General features: G+C 45.1%; 1 protein-coding gene across 1 annotated transcript in view; it reads left to right on the top strand.

Annotated features, from left to right (window-relative positions):
* Positions 1-20,211, top strand: part of il1rapl2 (interleukin 1 receptor accessory protein-like 2) — a 270,711-nt gene that overhangs the window by 209,452 nt on the left and 41,048 nt on the right. Inside the window, 1 exon segment of the mRNA XM_034543447.1 lies at positions 15,337-15,411. Within this exon segment, the coding sequence (XP_034399338.1) occupies positions 15,337-15,411 (75 nt within the window).

Here is a 20,211-nt window from a genome sequence, read left to right as displayed (position 1 = left end):
AATAATCCACTCATTACATTATTTGAAGGCACATACATTCATAATGAGGGGCGATGGAATATTCAGAGACAGTTTCATGAGATGGGGAAAACGCATAGCTCACTTTATGTCCACACACACCCACACACACACACACACAGACACACACACACACACGCATGCAGACACATCCACATGGTGCTGCCCAGAACACTTCCTAGTTTATATCTGCATACATTTGTATTTGACAGCTTACCTCCTGTAAAGCCGGAGCCTTGTCTGCTCTGGGTCAGAGGTCGCTTTGTGCTTCTCGGAAATAATTCCAAAACAAATTAGCCTGCCACTTCTGGTCAACAACGCAGACGCGTGGATTCCCACAAGGCCGCACTGCCGGGGAGTTGACGTGTGAAACTGGTAATGCCTGATATCAGGAGAGAGATGGTGACTTTTTTATTGTCTGTTTAGACATCTCAACGGTTTGAGCTGCCTCATTTTAAACAGTAGTCACACACAGTAGCACACACCGTTGAGGAATTGAGCACAGTTTCCCAGTGACAATGTTTATACGTTACTCTTTTTATGTGGTTTTGCAGAAAAAACATGTTATGTGACAGGGTTTCTGAATGAAGCGTTTGTGTTGTAGAGATGTTTATTACATGTACCAAGACATCTTTAAACTGAACCAACCCACTGAGTCGTTGCTGTTGACCGGCCAGTTTGATTGCCCAATTCCTCCCAGGCGGCAACCTCCGGATCTGCCGGGTGAAGCCGATGCGCGAGCGTCTTCAAACCTGCATTCTCTCTGCTGACCAGCAGGGGGCGACTCCTCTGGTCGCAAAAAGAAACCAGGATAGCATCTAAACAAGAATATCAGTGAAATATTAATGTGTCATTATCCATGTAAACGGCGCATTAGGAATGTTCTCTTTTTGGGGGGGAAATGGACACCAAGCACCAAAGATATGACCGTGTGTAATTTGAATTGCTCACAAAGACATTATCGCATATGCAGCCATTTTGGTTGCCGTCGACAGACCTGCAACAAAATGACTTTTGTTAAGTTTGGGAAAGATTGTTCGATGTTTATGAAGTAAAAATGTCTCTGAACTTTTATAATACTTAGCTATATCCTCTGATTCTTTCACCGGCCTCATCCAGGAGCTATGAATTTCCGAAACATAATATAAAGAAAACAGAACATTACTACTAAAGCAGAAACATGATTCATGATCTTTCTCCCGAAACCTATTTGCTTTTGCAATATAGTTTCCATGTGAGAGGATTCAGAATTAAATGTGCTGACCAAAGGTGACAGTGATGATAGTGACAGTGATAATTGGCTTTAGTGTTCAGGGTTTCATACAAGTTGATATGGATGAGCGAGGGCATATTAGAAAGGTCAAAAATATAAAGCAATGATGGGAGTTATTTTATAATATCAAGCCTGTGGCTACAGAAATGAAAAGGTCACTTTTGGCCATCTCTTCCAGCAAACAGCGAACATATAAAACGAGCAAATTGTCGGAGGTAACGGAATGTGCTGAGCTGCAGATTCTATTAGACAGTTCACAGTGCATAGAGACAAAAAAAAAGATGTAATGTAACAAGCAATAGAGCCAAGAAGTGACTCTCTTTAGAGTCGGTGCACGACACTGCTCTGAATATTTCATACAGCACTATTTTGTACCTGTGTAAGCACTCCTGGAGAGTGTGTGTGACTCATCGGCTCTGTGATATGATGAAAACCAAGTGCGCCCGTGTCCACCCTCCAGAAGCTTCTTTCAAAGTATTTCTTCCTATTGTAAAGATGATATTCTATGACCCGGAGTCTGAGCCAAACCACTGGAAATACGAGGGGAGATAAAGTCCAATAAATGTCCTTTTGCTGAAAGGTTGGATAGCAATGGTGAATTTATGTGTCACTCAAAAGTAGGAAAAAAGACGCACACACGCGCACACACGCACCCACACGCACACACACAACCCACGGGGATGTTGAGAATCTGACAAGTGTCTTAAATTCTTTCTGCACGGATTCCTCTTTATTGACTTTTCACGATGAAATACAGCCGACATCCAAAGCCAGTGCAGGAAGGCCAGGAATAAAACATCACATCCCAAACCAAACCCTCAGTGACCCGGCAGTCACCATGTCAGGGGGCGACTGTGGGTCAGTGGTGAGCAGGTCCGTCTTTCAATCAGGGGGTTGGCGATTCAATCCCCGCCCTAGTTGATGTCTCCTTGAGCAAGACACTTAACCCTGCTTCCCGTAGCTGTGTATAATGTAACACGTAAAGTGTCTTTGAGTATCTTTAAAAAGCGCTATATGGATTATTATTATTATATCATCATTTTGACCTGCTGTCTTGATCCTGCAATGGATGTGTTTTATGAGTCATTCATTCGTTGGTAATAAAGTGCTGATTTCAAGCTGTAACACTCACTCAAAGACATGAGTGAGTGAATGAAGTGAAGCCAGACAGCAGCAGCAGTAAACACAGATAGAGCCAGTTGGACTGAGTTCAAATCCCCCCTCTGTACTGTGTGTGTGCGTGTGTGTGTGTGTTTGTGGTGGGGTCCCTCAGTGCTCTTCACAAAATGACCTCAGGAGTTGTGTGTGCACTTATTGTGGAGGCCTGCCAGCCTAACAGCTCTCTGTACATACATTACGCTATCACTCCAAAGCCCATTGTGGACTCGTAATGTTTCACTGGGGATAACAACACTGTGTGGGTTTGCTCCCTTTGAGAACCTTTAAAGTACTTTTGAAAACTTTGAGAGCTAAAACTAGTCCATTCTAAATCAACGTGCCCTGCAGCCAGATGTATTACCAGAACATAAAGGGAACTCCATTCATCACCTTGAATGAGCACTGATCTTTATTGGTTGGGATCAGGCTCGCTGCTCTCATAAACCTCGTTACAGACGACAGCAGGCAGCTTGAGAGCAAAGCTCTGATGAACCGAGGAGCAGCGATTACTAAACGGCAGCTAGCTGGTGAACATGCAGCACTAAGCAGCTAACAGGACAGGTGTTTCCCTCAGGAGTTGGTGGAGACCAAAAGCAGAGCTAAAAGAAGTATACATCTTGGGCTTAAATTCATCAGGTGGTAAGAAACGGGACTCCAAATGAATATTAATGTCGGCTCTTGTCAGGCTTCAAGTAATGCATTTGTGTCCGGCCCAATCAGCATCCTGACGAGCTACGGCTATGGGCGTGGCTTAAGTGTGTGTGAGACGACAGGTTGTTCTAAACAGCACCATCGGTTATATCAGAAGAGGAGAGTCGTTCTTCACTGACAGCAGAGCAAAGAACGCCTCTGATGGAAGAGATGGTGTCTCTCCTCTCCAGACTCTTTTTGGGAAGAGTTTGATTGACATATGAGCCAATCCCCTGCCAAGTACTATTTGAAAGTGCCTGCCCTTCTCCAAATATTTCCCAATGAAGGCTTCTCAGCTGGTTCAGTTTGAGAAACAATCTGCACAGTCAGCTCAATTCACTTCTATTTCTGTTCAAGAGGTTTGTTGTTTTTGGAGTTTACCTTGCTATGTCCTCAAAAGGGGTTTTCACTCTTCCATCTTGTCTTTGATCTGAAACCTCTTATCTCATCGCATAACAGTATATTTTTTTTATATCGTGCTGTTCATCGTCTATCTGTGAGCAGGTGGCCTCAGTATTGATCGACAGCGTTTACATTCAGATCAATACATCTTCATCTGCTCATCGTAGATGTTCATCACAATGTCTCCCCACTCCCTTTCCCTTTATTTCCACGTGTTTGTTCTAATCTGTTTTTTAAAAAACACATTTCATGATGACGGATGAATACAACCGTGACCAGCAAGGGTATTAAATAGAATGGATGTCCCATTAAAACCTAAAGGTTTGGATAATTACCCACCTTGGTTGGTACTGGGCCAAGGGGACAGAATCCATCGATCAGTGTGTGTGTGTGTGTGTATGTGTGTGTGTGTGTGTGTGTCTGCGCGTGTGTCACTGGAACGCATAGAAACGTGTGAACCCATCCTCAGGTCGAGGCTCTTCAGCTTGGTTCAAGCCACAAGTCGCAGCAGATCCCCCAAGAGTGATCATTGACGCCGGGCATCCGGTTTGCTTTCACACACGCAAAAATAAAAATAAGATAAGAATTCAATTAATTGAGAGGTGTGGGAGAGAGAGAGATGGATGTTTCCTATAATTTAAGCTCTCCTCCGAGGAAATGAAGTGATATTTAATTCAGAAAACTCACGGACTAATGACGGAGGATGGAAGTGTGCGCGTGTGTGTGTGTGTGTCTGTGTGTGTGTGTGCACGTGACAAAGGTGGCTTGTAAATGTACAGTTAAATGAGTGTGACCTCGGCGCTGACAGGAAGTGCACATGTGCGTATATGTGTGTGTGTGTGTGTGTGTGCACGTGCATATGGGTGTGCGTGTGCGTGTGTGTGTCGGTGTCTAGACCCTGCTCAATCATTTTCAATGTTCATTTACTCTTGCTCATCTGCCCCTGGTAATATCTATGTGTGTAAATGAAAAATGTACTAATGATTGAATATGCCCCAGACAGTGGCAGCGCGTTGACTGATGATGGAACGAACAAGCTCATTATTAAAAGGTCTTATCACCTCTCACCAGACGCAGTCACACACACACACACACACACACACACACTGACACGGACCACACTTCTGGGTCAATGTCATTACACGCGTTCGTCATCGTCTTCAATGCCCCAACTCACCTTTTCTTATTGAAAGTTGAACGAGGACCTGTGTAGGTGAAGGTTACCTGAAGGGCCACACATCTGTACAGAGTCTGCATCTGGATGTCAGTGGTTATGGCGGATGAGTGGATAGAATAGGTTTACTGCAGGGTCGCGTTAATGTCGTGGCAGTTGTGGAGATAACGTGATGTCGTGGTAAAAGTTCTTGTGGTAGAGTCTGCACATTAAGTAAGGGGGCCCAGTGCGGTGCAGTCGAAGTCGAAGTCGGTATGATTAGGACATGCGAGATGCTCAATATTAATACGATTGAAATGAACAAGCGGTAGCGCTTTGTGCAGCATTGGGGGGGCGGGGCTTCGGGGTCGGCGGCCCATTCACTGCCAGGTAGTGGATGTACTAGCGTTCCACCACCCGGCCCTGCACCGGTCAGAGGAAAGACAAAGTCACACGTGTTCTAATTATTAAATGATCATTCTGGGTTGCAGTATACATGTATCGGATTCGCCTGGATGCTTCCAGAGATCGGGGACTGCAGCATCCCTTCAAAGTAGAATGGCTTTGTTATCATTGCACACGTTGCAGCACAAACGCTGCTTTGTGGAGGGGGGGGGGACAATGTATTTAACATTGCTCACATGCAAGCACATTCACAAACATAGGAAATGTTTTAAAAAGTACTCTAAGCGAAGTAGCAATAAAAGTGAGTGACATTTCAATCAACTCAAATAAAGTGGCAAATCCAGATATTGCACTTTGTACATACTGTATACTATTGCAAATACATAATGTGCATTTGTTGACAGAGAGGGACACACAAGCAGTCACACAACCAGAGTCTTTATTTAAAGGGGAAGCAAAAGCTGCTCTACCTGAAATGTTAATACATAAATCCAACAATGAGTCCAAGTTGAACCAGGAAGCCGCGCTGTAACAGAGAGTTATGGCCATCATTTGATTTGTTATGCCTTTGTGTTCACTGAAATAATACGTTTGGCTAACCTGGGCTCATGGATAATATCCTTAACACATAATGTAATAAAGAGGACATATTCAAAAGAAAACCACTTAGCATACAGCAATATAAAGAGCTTTTAGCTGCTATCAAGAATGCCTTTAATTGACTACTCTCTTCTCCTGATGGGCGTGTGTGTGTTTGTGTGAGAGTGTGTGTGTGTGTGTGTGTGTGTGTGTGTGTGTGTGTGTGTGTGTGTGTGCGTGTGTGCGTGTGTGTGTGCGTGTGTGAGAGTGTGTGTGTGTGTGTGTGTGTGTGTGAGAGAGTGTGTGCGTGTGTGAGAGTGTGTGTGTGTGTGTGTGTGTGTGTGTGTGTGTGCGTGTGTGTGTGCGTGTGTGAGAGTGTGTGTGTGTGTGTGTGCATGTGCACGTGCGAGTGTGTGTGCGTGTGTGTGTGTGTGTGAGAGAGTGTGTGTGTGTGTGAAAGAGTGTGTGTGTGTGTGTGTGTGTGTTGGATTGTAGCCATTAAAGAAAGTACCTCAAAGTTGACACAGTGTGTGAATGTGAGGGAGAGAGAGGTTGAGAGGGAGAGAGAGGTTGAGAGGGAGAGAGAGGTGCGTAGCCTACAGATAGCAGGAAGATAATTAGCTGAACCAACACGGGTGGTTGCCCCCCCCCCCCCCCCCCCCCCCGCCCCCCCACTCTGGAAATAGTGTGAGTTCCCATGTGTGCTGTCGGTGGGACCAGCGGCAGTCAGGTTAGGGTCCCTGAACTGATTTAAATCAACTAATTAGAATGGCTAACTACACTCTCTGGGGGGGGGGGGGGGGGGGGGGGGGCAGAGCGACAGAACTGCTGTGCCTCTTAAGGTCGTATTTTGGCCAATTCTGTATCTGCCGTATCTACTCCCGGACTATTTATCTAGCCGACTGGATACATTTGAGGCGCTCGCACAGTGTGCCGGTGTCACTTCACATCTGCCCCCAGGGAGGAGTGTGTGTCTGTGGGGGGGGGGGTTTGAGAGGTCGCTGGGGTCACAGCCAAATGGATTTTTCATTGTGATCGTCGGAAAAGAGCATTTCACCTTCTATTGAGACCCCGGATTGCACTGTTATTCATTAAGTGCATTCCTGTCGGATGAAATCTGATTTTTAAATGAGAGAATCCATTTGGTGATTCTGCTGCAGGAGCTTTTCATTGTCGCGTTTAATACATTCATGTTTTGATGAAAATAAAAGACAGGCTGCATTTGTTTCTTAAGTAGAGGAAACGGTCTAGACCTGCTCCGTGCGAAAAGTGTCTCGAGATAACTTCTCTTATGATATGATGCTATATTAATTTAATAGAATTTGAGAGTTCTTGAAAGCTATTTAATGTAGTCCTTTTTTAAAAATTTTTTGTATCAGTTTTCAAAATCCACTGAGGAAAGCTTCCAGGTTTGGAATTGTCATTTAAATGAACTAATCAATAGGTCTCAGAGATGCAAACCTTTTTGTTTCTAAACTTTAGCAAACAGAGGTCCAGCAAGAAAATAAGTCTCATAATAACCCATTTTCTCATAACACGAAGATTTCAGAGACAGACATTGACATCCGGCACTTGCTCGATTTGCACTTTAATAGTATTGATTTTCTTGGCTTTAACAAACCAAATCCATGAGCAGGTGATATTCTGTAAGACCCTGTGACACATGATATTATATTCTGATGTTGCAACCCCTCAAATCTTTTTAAAGTGCCAGTCTGTGCGCTTTAGCCTTTTCAATTTGCTCGCCTGCTACCTGTCACATCCGAGCTCATCAAGTGTTGTTCTCCTTCCTCTGCAGAACCTGCTCCCCTCCCTGCAGAGCCCTTCATTTTTAATTCATGTCTTCAATCACTCAGCTCTCTGTGCAGAGTTAAGGGAGAGCGCTTGTTTCCTCCGTCAGGGTCTCCCTCCAGAGTGGCATTGCTCCGGAGCAGATGGTGATAATGATCTACAATGCACAGGCCGCCGTGTTGTGTGTGTGTGTGCGTGTGTGTGTGTGTGTGTGTGTGTGTGTGTGTGCGTGTGTGTGTGTGTGTGTGTGTGTGTGTGTGTGTGTGTGTGGTGTGTGTGTGTGTGTGTGTGTGTGTGTGTGTGTGGTGTGTGTGAAAGAAAGAGGTGTACTTTGGTTTAATGTTTCCCTCCCTTGCACCAGGCTCACATTAAGACCCATTGATCTCAAACACACACACACACACTCTCACACACACTCTCACACACACACTCCTCGGGCTCTGGCTCTCCAAAGAGTCGTTGTTGCGTCAGAAGTAGCCGATGTATATTTCACACAACACCAGATCCTCATAATGACATTACCATAAAGTTGGACTTGCATCATCTCCGCTCTGATACAACGTTCTGCTTCCCAGAGGCTTCATTACAGTTTGTTTTATTTATTATTTTTTTTGCAGTGTTTTTGAAGATAAGCCTATTTATTGAGTTTTATCAACATGCATCGTTAACGTCATCCATATTTATGGTATGCCAATTCTACAGATTGCAAATAGTTTGCTCCTTAAATACAAGGGGTAACCCTTCTCAACGGGTCGGACAGCAAGGCCAGAGAAAGGTCTGGAGAATCTGGAATGGCAAACACGCGTCTTCACGTCCAGTTATTCATGACCTTTGTTGGGTCAAATTAAACCGATAATTAAGCACATTTTGACTTCTGAATTGTAGACGTGTTCAGACAAGAGAGCAAGGAAAGCTGCTCTGTGCTCGTCTCTTCAAAGCAACAAAGAGTTGAGATCGCCAATCAGGACGGACCTTTCATGTGGAGGGACGCCTGTACCACAAGTTCATCTGTCAACGTGTCCCTGGGGTTTGACGTGCGCGGGAAAGAAAGAAAACAACAATTGAAAATTCTGATTTCAGAACACAAAAACACTCGTAGAAACACAACCTCACAAAGTCTCGTCTACGACGCCGCTGAGGCGATGCAATAAGCACGGTGGTAATCTGGATCTATTTAACCTACACACATCAAATGGACTGCAGGGGAGCACTGGACTTGAAAGGTTTCCTTATATGTTCTTTCATAGATTTCTTATGATATGAGAGCACTTTTTCCTACGGCTAACATCCTTATGAAAGCATCCCCATGTGAGTTGAAATCAGTCACCTTGCCAACCTTCCACCAAACTTAACAAATGTTGCAATGAAGGTCACAAGAACTAGCCGATCAGATCCAGAGTAGGGCGGGCCTTCGCTATATGCAGGTGGGGAAAGATTTCAAACAACTATAAATAACATGGCGCCCAACTGCCTTTGGCTGTTGAAGAGGTACTTCAACATGTCCACATGTTGTTGCAAGTTGCCAATGGTGGCACTTATTCCTCAGGTTGCCTTCCAGCTCATTGGTGCACCTGACGTACAACTATAAATCAACCTTTAACCTTTACAGGAACAACTCTGGGATGTTGGTACTGTATCAGAGCCTCCGTGTGGGGTGCTGCAAGGCTCTATTTTAGGGCCTCTTGGGACCGTATCCAAAATAAGTGTTATCAGTTTAGCTGGATTTTGCAGGATGGATGTTTTCTCAGCACAAGTTACAGATGTCAAGGTCTCAACGGGGGGGGGTGGGGGGGGGGGGGGATATTAGCAAACTAAAGCGAGGAGGGTTCCTGATCAAAGTGTGAACAACCTTCCTGACGTACAGTATACACACACACACACGCACACACGTACACACACGCACACACACGCACACACATGGTCACAAATTCTAACATGCATTCACACACACACACACACACACATAAACAAATACACACACACACAGGGTCACAGATTCAGACATGCATTCACACACACATGGATATGTTCATATCTGTCGGCACATTATGTTGGCGTGCATTTATTTCCAGAGCTCACAGCACATGTACAGGATCACTCAACACACACGCGCACACACAAACACACACACACACAAACACACACACACACACAGACAATCAAACACAGACCCACACTTCTGACAGTATTTGATTGTAATGACACGTTACCTCGCCATCCCTTTAAAGGGCATGCATGATTCACAAATACACACACAAAAGACTCACACTGAAGATGCACATACACAGACAGAAAAGAAAGCACACATTCTCATACAACGTGAACATTGTCGCAGTGGTGACAGAGTGCTGGGTGTTAAGTTACTTGTAAGATTTAATTTGGCATAAAAATTGTCAAATATTTTAGCGGCCCTCGCTCTGCTCCGCTGCCTTCAAGGTCCTGGTATGACGACGCGGAAAAACAAGTTGCAAAAAGGGGAGCTGCAGAAAACGAATTGAAGTGATTAGAAGATAGAGGATGGGAGGGATGGAGAGAAGAATGACAGACATACGAGGAGAGCGAAGACAGCAGCCAGATGATAATTGTGGCTGGTTGATAAAATCTCTCGTTTATTTATCTGTTTAACATCAGAGCTCCACTCAGTATTCATTAATGGGGATCTGTCTCTGGCGATTCGCCTCGCACCAAACCAGTGAAATTATTCTGATTTCCCTCAGGCTTCCACCATCAGAGTGACCAATTTGCACCAAAAAAAAAAAAATAAAGAATACAAAAAAGTGGTTCCTGCCAGGAATAAATGAGTCTCCCTATTCACAGGGCATGACACACACGTCTGCATGCATCAGCACTGAACATGAGCATCTCCCACTTCTCTGCTCAGCCAGACATTTCATATTGCAAAAGGTTAAATCAATTTGATAAACAGAATACAATATATCTGCTTATGCACAATGAACAGCACACAATGTAGACTCTTGTTCACTGTTGTTCTTTGTAGAGCAAGAGGGCAGGCAGTATTGTTTAGTCTAAGCTTAAAATGTCTGCTTACTCTCATCCTCCTCTACAGTTTTGAGTGTTGTGTGCCTCAATTGATTTTGTTTTTTCCCATGACTTCTGCTAGTTTTATTTTTTCCCTTCACTTAAAATTGTATTTCAACATATTCATTGATTTGCCTATTACATATGTGGTACTATGATACAATACAGTACAAGCAAATTAAGTTAAGCAATACCCGCAATACATATAAAGTTAAAAGGCAGTATCTAAACCCCTGATTGTGTTGAACCAAACAAGAGAAATGCAAATTAATTCAACTATCACGCTATCTCTTGTTTCAAAAGTAACAAAGTGTCCCCTTAAAGGTACACTAGTGCAATACGGAGCAATATTTTTGAGCAATGTACCCGTGAAATGCTTTTCAGAACTTTCGGCTTTTGCAAATATTTTATGGGGACGAAAATCATCCAACACGTCTGCTAGACCTCAGAGATGCAAACAAACTAACACACTTTGTTGTGCCAACATGACTCAGCTTAGTGCACAGCTTTCTTTCTATGACAGCCCTCGTGCTCGCAAACGAGATCTAAATCAAACAAAATAAAAAGTCAAATGTGTCAGAGGCCAGAGGAGATGGGAAGTGTTTGGTGATTTCAGCAGCAAAAGGTCAGAATGAAGTGATCCTTAAGAAGGTCATTCCATTTGCAGCTGCGAGATAATGCACCACACTGCTGGAGCGGTTAACATCGAGAAGAATCAAAGGATATCATTATGAATATTGTTTTAAATGTTAACAAATGTCCCCCTCTATTCTTTCGTGATAAGAACGTTCCCAATGTTGTGACTCTTATATGTCGTGAGATTTAAAAATGGTAAATGTACAAAAAGGTCACATTTTGTCTGTGTTCATTCCATCCGAGGAGATAAAGAGCTCGGGAGGACGCTGTTTGTTTTAATCTACTTGGAGCACCTGCTGAGCTGAAGATTATCAGATCAGGACCGCGGCGTGTTCTTAAATCACAGAAAAGTCACTCAAAGAACTTTCTGAACTTCCTCGCGCTCATATAAGTTTATATCTGATGACTCGTATTCACCCGCCCCCCCCCCCCCCCCCCCCCCACACACTTTAAGCTCACGGCAATGCTAGATTTATACCCCCTGTCTTTGACAACTCTTTCCAAGGTCTGTCCAGTAATTATTGCTCCGTCTGACTGAATGTGCTGGACAGCACCTGACTGGAAAAGGTCAAAGAGCATGTGAGGCGGCGCTGCACTGAGACCGCTGCCGTCTCGGGGATGTGTTCTTGGCGATTAGTTTTTTACCGGTCAGTTTACATACGGGAGTGGCCTTTGTCCTTTGCTCTGACACACAGACGATGTGTTGTGGGCGGAGGCTCCACGTGAAGTAACACTGTACTCTGCCTTCTGATGTGCCTTTTCACACGTGGCTGCCGTCACCACCCTGGGCCTTTGCTTTAGGATGGAGCTGGGTTCCACTGCAGGTTGGTCCCCCCCCCCCCCGACAGTTTGCTAGTGCGCGACCGGTCTGAGCTGCTCTGTTTCAGCTGAGATGCAAAAACACGCATGCAGGCTGAACTCCAACCGCGGTGTTGTTCTTTTTGGAGTTGCTGTGGCTTAAACCAAATAAGAGTAGAGGAGATGTGAGTATGAGGAAAGGTCTCTAAGCCACTAGGCTACTTCTTGTAGTGTAAAATACCACAGACAATCAGGAAGGGCCATATCCTTATTTTTGTTGCTTTATTGCACACTTGTAATGCACACTTTTGTATTTTCTGAGTAAAAAGGCAGGTCAGATGTAAGACTTGTATTAATTGATGAACAATTTAATAAAATGTAAGATGCAGTTCATTCAGATGCATCTAGAATGGTTGTGCCTTTCAGTCGTGAGGCCGGTGGAGCTACACGCATCCATTCTCAACCTAAATGGTCAACGGACTCACGTTCATATATAACGCATTTCTAGTCTTCCGAGCACTCAAAGCTTTACACTTCATGTCAACATTCACACATTCATACACTGATGGTAAATGCATCCATTAAAGGTGCCACATACTCAGACTCCAAAGGACACTTATAAAGAACATGCTGGCACACAGGTGCCTATTGACACATCCAGCAGAGCAACGTTTGGATCCTCCTCATGAGTCCAATATTTAGTCTCCTTCAGGCTCTGTTTTGGTCTCCACCAACTCTTAAGGGAAATATCTGGCTCTTTTAGCTCTCCACTATGATCACCAGCTATTCGTGAACTCTGTGCTCCTACTGCATCAAAGCGCCAACCAGCAGGGAGACAAAGACACATTGTGTGTGTCTGTGTGTGTCTTTGTGAGGCTGTGTGCTAAAAGTAAACAGCATCCCTGCCATTATCATCCATTAAACAACCACCTTTTGAAATTGGAAAATCTTAGAATTTTCTTTTGTGCTGGAGATACTTTCTGTAGATCTAAAAACAAAGACAGTGATGCAGACTTGCCAGTAGGATGTGCCAGGCGTCACCCGGTAAAGACACGGGCATATGTATGGAGACGCACTGCAGCACCACCTAATCACTACTGACACACCTCCTGCTGTGCCTCCTTCTCGCTACGTTCACAATGAGTCCTCAAAATACATCGGAGTGCATCCAACAACATCCAACAACTTCAAGCCACACAAGAAAAGCCACGCAGTACGTGCTGCCATGTAATTAAAGCCCAAAACCACATTTTTTCCAAAATGAATGAAAACTAAAAGAGACATTTCCACTGTATATCTTTTTACTATTCACATGGGAGTGTTTACTTTGGCTTTGGGACACGGCAACAACAAAAAGGCATACCAGACATGACAATGGTGTGAGACGGAAGGAAAGGAAAGGTATAGTAATGGGGGAATAGAGGACAGAAGCAGAGAGGGGCGGGTCTAGGTGAATGGTTGTCTCATTAATCTCACAAGAGAGCAGCGGCCCCTTCAGAATGCAAATGAAACTATCAGTCTTATCAGAGGTACAGAGAGAGGGATGGGATGATAGAGGTATTGACAGGGTTACTGGGGTACAAGGTGGAAAAGGGTACTGAAAGAGTTGTGGTGATGAAGCACATCCGACCACTGTGCTCACTTACTAACAGTTGTGTGCTTCCACATCCAGCAGAGCACCATTTGCATTCGTTTGGAGTCTTGGTCCACCTGGTGAATGCAAGTCCAAGATGTCCTCTCCTTTAGGGTCTCCACCAGCTCCTGAGGGAAACGTCTGGCTTTGAATTCTCTACTTTGTTCGCCAGCTACTCACGAACTCCATCTCCCTGCTGGCTGACGCTGGGCAGGTGGAGTTCACCGAAACTTTACTGCTGACAACACGAGCCCGCTGCTGCTGGATGTTTCAGTCTCACTGCCGTGCTGGTCCGACAGTCCCGAGGACAGTTAAGAGATACCGGCTATTCGTTGTCAGAACAAAGCGATGCCCCTTCAAATCTATGCGAGGGTTGCATGCTTTAGTGCAGAAGTTGAGCACAGGTGTCCCCTCCTTACCTCGCCAGGGACGCCAAGGCGATTTCACAAGATAACGTGGACAACCATCTTGTCAGGACTCAAGTAGCAATGCGTTTGTGTCCAGACCACCGGTGTTAAGACCAATCAGCATCCTGCGAGCTGCTTCTGGCAGCTACCGCTGTATTTTCTGTGTACGAGGGAACTCTGAGAGGCTCCTAAAAAGGTTAGGCTCCTTGAGGCTCATTGAGGCTCCCCTTCAGGCATCATGAATGTCTCCACTACAGTTTATGGAAATCCATTCAATGGTTGTCAAGACACTTAAAACCACAAATGTCAACCTCCTGGTAGCGCTAGACGAATGTTCTGGGAATCCTCAGGGACCCGAGGAGTCATCATCTGGGAACCATGAAAACCTGATCTAGATGTTGAGTTATTTCAACCTGGACCAAAAGTTGTGTACCAAGCAATCGACATGGGCATAGTATATTTCAACGTTCTAATCGAAGACACATTGCATGAGATATGTAACAACAGAGCCTTCAGAGAAGAATGGGAACACTGAAACTTCAGAGGAGTATCAGACCATCGGAGGTGGCGAGGGGAAAAGGTGTTGGACAGCAGAGGTGTTCAGAATCCAGTGAGGTGAGATTGAGATTGGTACTTCAGGCGGAAGCCGGAGGTGTCTGTCTGCTGGTCATCGGAGTTCAGTCAGTTCAGTTTGTCTGCAAGAGACAAAAAGAAATGATGAGGGCAGACGAGCTGCGCACTGACCTGCCTCTGAGGCTGAGGCGGCATCGTGGGCGTGAGTCAACGCACTCCAGACTCCTTACATCTGGCTCTGTGATACTGCGGGGCAGTGACGGAGTGGTGGGGCAAAGGGCGGCACTCTCCTCGCCCCGCCCCGGTGTTTCCGTTGTGATTTACAGGTGCATTGGAACCGTTTATCCCGGATAACCCAAACGTCAGACCCCGTATCACATGTCACATGTGGTTTTCTCTCTAGTGCTGTCTGTCCTCGGCCCACCTCTTCATCCAGTATAAACATGCTCTTACATTAAGTAAAGCTGTTGGGTTTATGATTGAAAAAAAGACTTCCTTCTTGACATACAGGAAATTGCTACAGTTTAGAAATGAGTGCGATTTCGTCACAATTGAGGTATTTGGTCAGAAATATTGTGTATATTTGATTTCCCTCAGCCCTAAATCTTACTATTTGTCTCAAGAATCTATATGGAATACATATTGATAGGTGGATGGATATGATGAATGTGTGTGTGTGTGTGCTGAGTTATGAATAGAGTTTTCTGTATTTTTAGATATGATATTTCATACCTGGGAATGATGAGCCCGTAATATGTATCTCTTTCCGTCTCTCTCACAGCTCTCCAGACCACTCATCCTCCCAAGGTCCTTTTCCCTCCAGAGAGACAAGACACCGTGATAGAAATCACGCCTGGTAAGGACCAACAGCTCTTCTCTATCTCTTTATTCTGAGGTTGACATGAAAACCCTGAAGGTCCTCGTCCTTAAAATGCTCCTTTCTGTGGTGTTTCTTCATGTGTGTGTGCCCTGTTGGGACTGTGGTGGGACCTTCAGGTGTAAATGAACGCTGAAGCTGGATTCTTCTTTGATGCAGGGGGTTAATGGGAGTCCTGTCGTCGAGTTGCATCGGCTACAAAGCGAAACCAAATCCCTTTAATGCACAAATATAATAATTCCACGTTAACCGTGGGCATGAGAACGGTGCCTCCGCTTTGATGAGAGTGCTCTTCTGTCCATGGAGCTCTTTTATTTCGTCTCTCCAGTCCTGATGCTCTGCTCATTACACAGGTCCTCCTCTGTGTTTGGCAACTGATGGATGTCAGATGCATTATGGTAGACACCAAGTGCTCAGAGCAGCATAATTATGTTAAAAAAAAATGAACGACAGAAGTATGTACCCATTATGTTTTTCTGTAGAAATGTTGTTTTTCATATCAGATGATTCTTCTAAAAAGGAGCATTAAGTCCCACTTTTAAAAGCTTCCAGATGAACTGCATGTATCAATGATCACTTAATTAACCATATTTATGTGCAACTATATTGGATTTATATAAAGGGATATGGATACATTAGGAGAACTGGGTACCATGCTCCATCATGGTTATGGTTATGTTCTAAAAGGTTTGGTTAAAGTTAGGCGTAAAAACACAATCCCAGAAAAAGATCCTAGAGCTTTAACAAACTCTGGTCCCCCACTTAACAGTCAGATCCACCACCCCGACCTCAACACCCCTTACTTTCCACCTCGCCACATAAAGGTCACGCTACTACCTGCATCGGCACTGTACATTGACATTGGGCATGAATCCTGAGGGTGCTTTCGTCCAATAGGGACGTCACTCTAATGGCCACATGGCCGGCAGCAGAGTGTCGGCTGACCTCCTTTGCAGTCGTCTCTCCTGTCGTGGTTGTGTAAGGGAAAAGGTCTCGTGGAGTGAGGGCGGTCTCGGTGAAGATATACTTCACTGGACCCTGTGGAGACGTTGAGGTCTGCGCTGTGCCGGCCCCCTGCTCTCAGGAGGTCTGCGCTGTGCCGGCCCCCTGCTCTCAGGAGGTCTGCGCTGTGCCGGCCCCCTGCTCTCATTAGGTCTGCGCTGTGCCGGCCCCCGGCTCTCAGGCGGTCTGCGCTGTGCCGGCCCCCTGCTCTCAGGAGGTCTGCGCTGTGCCGGCCCCCTGCTCTCAGGAGGTCTGCGCTGTGCCGGCCCCCTGCTCTCAGGAGGTCTACGCTGTGCCGGCCCCCTGCTCTCAGGAGGTCTACGCTGTGCCGGCCCCCTGCTTTCAGGAGGTCTACGCTGTGCCGGCCCCCTGCTCTCAGGCGGTCTACACTGTGCCGGCCCCCTGCTCAAAGGCGGTCTGCGGTCTACCCGTCCATGTCCTGCTGCTTTCCTTTGTTCTTCCTTCTCCTATTTACTTTGTGCCTAAAAAGCTCAAACATCTGAAAGCCCGCACAGGGCGCCGCCTTATCTACTGATGAGAACTGCTCGATAGTCTAAACCGGGACATTTTCAAATGTAGTCATTTACTGATTTTCAGAAGAGTGAAGGAAGTTTCGATTGGCAGCTTAAAAATGTCATTTGAAACATGAAAGCGAAAGGTTTTTAATTATATGGCATACAGGTAATATATATTGACAGGAATTTAAAAACAATTAAGGGATCTCAATGCCTGTGTGTGTGTGTGTGTGTGTGTGTGTTTGTGCGCTCTCTCTGACAATATTAGCACTGTAGGCACAACTGTGTTGGAGTGCGTGTGCGCTACGTGTGTGTTTGTGCGCTACGTGTATTTGTGCGCTACGTGTGTTTGTGCGCTACGTGTGTTTGTGCGCTACATGTGTGTTTGTGCGCTACATGTGTGTTTGTGCGCTACATGTGTGTTTGTGCGCTACGTTTGTTTGTGCGCTACGTTTGTTTGTGCGCTACGTTTGTTTGTGCACTACGTGTGTTTGTGCGCTACGTGTGTTTGTGCGCTACGTGTGTTTGTGCGCTACATGTGTGTTTATGCGCTACGTGTGTTTGTGCGCTACGTGTGTTTGTGCGCTACATGTGTTTGTGCGCTACGTGTGTTTGTGCGCTACATGTGTTTGTGCGCTACGTGTGTTTGTGCGCTACGTGTGTTTGTGCGCTACGTGTGTTTGTGCGCTACGTGTGTTTGTGCGCTACGTGTGTTTGTGCGCTACATGTGTGTTTGTGCGCTACGTGTGTTTGTGCGCTACGTGTGTTTGTGCGCTACATGTGTTTGTGCGCTACGTGTGTTTGTGCGCTACGTGTGTTTGTGCGCTACGTGTGTGTTTGTGCGCTACGTGTGTGTTTGTGCGCTACGTGTGTTTCCATTAACTCCAGATTAGATTGATGTAGTATCAAATAGGCCCTAAGGCCTCTGTACACTGATTGCAGCAGGGACACCTTTTAATGTGCACCGCAATCTCACCCGACCCCCCACCCTCCACACACACACACACAGCAATAGCGGCTGCACACATTGTACAAAACTCTCTCTCACACAGTCACAGTGTGACCCTGCGGTACATTTTTTAATTATCATCTTGTTTTATCCTGGGGGAGATTTACACCAGCAACCACAGTTATGTTGTTCATTCCCCTTTATTTCTTCTTCTTCTTCTTCTTCTTCTTCTTCTTCTTCTTCTTCTTCTTCTTCTCAACGTTCACCTGTTCATTTTCTCTCCTCTTCTTCATCCCTTAAGTCTTGTTTTCTCTGTTAACTGTCAGTTCCTTTTTTCTTCTTCTCCTTTTCACTTTCCTCATCCTCTCCTCTGCTTTCCCCCCATTATTCTATAATGCTGTGGGTTATAAACACAATTCATTAATCTCATTGTTATTTCAATGACGTGGGCCACAGGCAACAGACCGACAAAAGGAGCTTTAATTAAAGATCGATTGATGATTTGAGTATTACCATTCCCTTTAAAACAGAGTAAGGAAAGAGGTGCTTTAGGAGGTATTTGCACATCCCATGAAAAACGGTCTTTAACGTGCAACACTATATGAGCAGCGTACAGCGTGTAAAGATGGCTTACAATTAATATGTTCTCTAGCGAACCATTACCTCATATGTGAAGAAATGGCTGGGTGTCCCACGATCGGCCTCTATGGCAAAGGGGTCCTTGAACTACCTCTTACAAGTCTACCGGAGGAGTACAAGTGCTCTAAAGTAAGACTTTAGATGACATTGAAGGACTCCAAAGACCAGACCATTAGCAAGGCTGCACCTCCCCTACAAACTGGACAGAAATGGACATCATCCAAGGCTGTGCAGCAAGCAACATCAGCCCTGAGACAACAAGATATTGTGGGGAATATCCAGCATGGAAGAGGAGGCTTTGGCCTGGCAGCAAGCAAACCAACGTTCCATAAGGCAACAACATCTGAACGCAGGAAGCTGGTGGTCGAGGAGGTGCGCAGACAGGAGGAGACTGCAAGAAGTGCAAAGGCTGTCTCTCTTGCTAAACAAGGGCAATGGACACAGTGGGAAGGCCTGGAGAGGAGAAAGATCAACTGGAATGAGCTTTGGCAAATGGAGGCAAGCAACATCAGCTTCATCATAAGAACTGTTTATGATGCGCTTCCATCACCAAAAAAAGAAATAAACCTCCCATGCCACTCTGTCAACATCAAGCTCATGTGAGTGCATACCATCTATTGGCACAATGGATAGTTTTAACATCTCGTCCCGTGTTTTATGATTCTAAATGTCATTTATTTGAAGTCATGTTTCTTAATATTGCACTTTGTGAACTTCAATGCTCTGTTCAGTAATAAATAAAAGAGGAAAATATGGGCATGGACCGACATTAAAAGCACGACTAGTGAAGTCACTTGATTACTCCACAAAAGAAATGATCGAGAGTTCATTCAGAAACAAATCCCATGCTTATAATTCGTGTATTAGTCACACTTCAGAAAATGAATCGCCATTTTTGTCTCTGTGCGAGCCAGAAGAACAGAAGCAACGGAGGTGAACGTGCACGAGGGAGCATGTGTGTGTGTGTGTGTGTGTGTGTGTGTGTGTGTGTGTGTGTGTGTAAACCAGCGTGATGCACAGAAAGCCGAAGCGTGAGGAATTGTGACGTGAATGAATGAAACCCGATTTGATTCAATAACCGGGAACGTGAGATCGCCACGAGCTCGTCAAATCACTGTGGGCTCATAATTTACTGTCAGCCACGTGTCTCGCTCTCAGAGCTGCATGTCAGTCATATGTAGAGCCCGGGACCCCCGACTCCATTCACTCCTCCTATTTTCACTCTCTCCTTCACCTCAGCAGTATTTATCAGCCTTTATCAATTAGCCAACTGGTAGATAATGCTTTATATATTCAGTCATTTATCAAGCAACACTGCAATAAATCAGCTGCACGCAGCAGGAAGATTCAAGATTCAAGATTTTATTTGCCATTTGTGCCTGGACCAACAGTCCAGACACTTCAATTCTTATGCAGGGTCATAAGTTTCAGAATACATAAAATATAAAATATAAATACAAGATATAAAATATAAAAGAGAACACTGTAGTTCACGGTGGTGATCTATACAGAGGGGTGTTAAATTATATTGTTTTAAGTAATAAAATAAAATGACACATATTGCACATAAGTGTAGTGAGGACCTCAAAGGAGTGAAGCGCGTTCGGCTCCTCCTGTTTAACGATCGTCCAATGAACATGTCGTGATTTCGACTGCACTCCTTCAAACCATGAC

This window comes from Cyclopterus lumpus, chromosome 10 (assembly GCF_009769545.1).
Source record: "Cyclopterus lumpus isolate fCycLum1 chromosome 10, fCycLum1.pri, whole genome shotgun sequence".
Taxonomy (NCBI): Eukaryota; Metazoa; Chordata; class Actinopteri; order Perciformes; family Cyclopteridae; genus Cyclopterus; species Cyclopterus lumpus.
The sequence above is the reverse complement of the archived record's forward strand: the minus strand, read 5'-3'. Positions and strand labels throughout refer to the sequence as shown.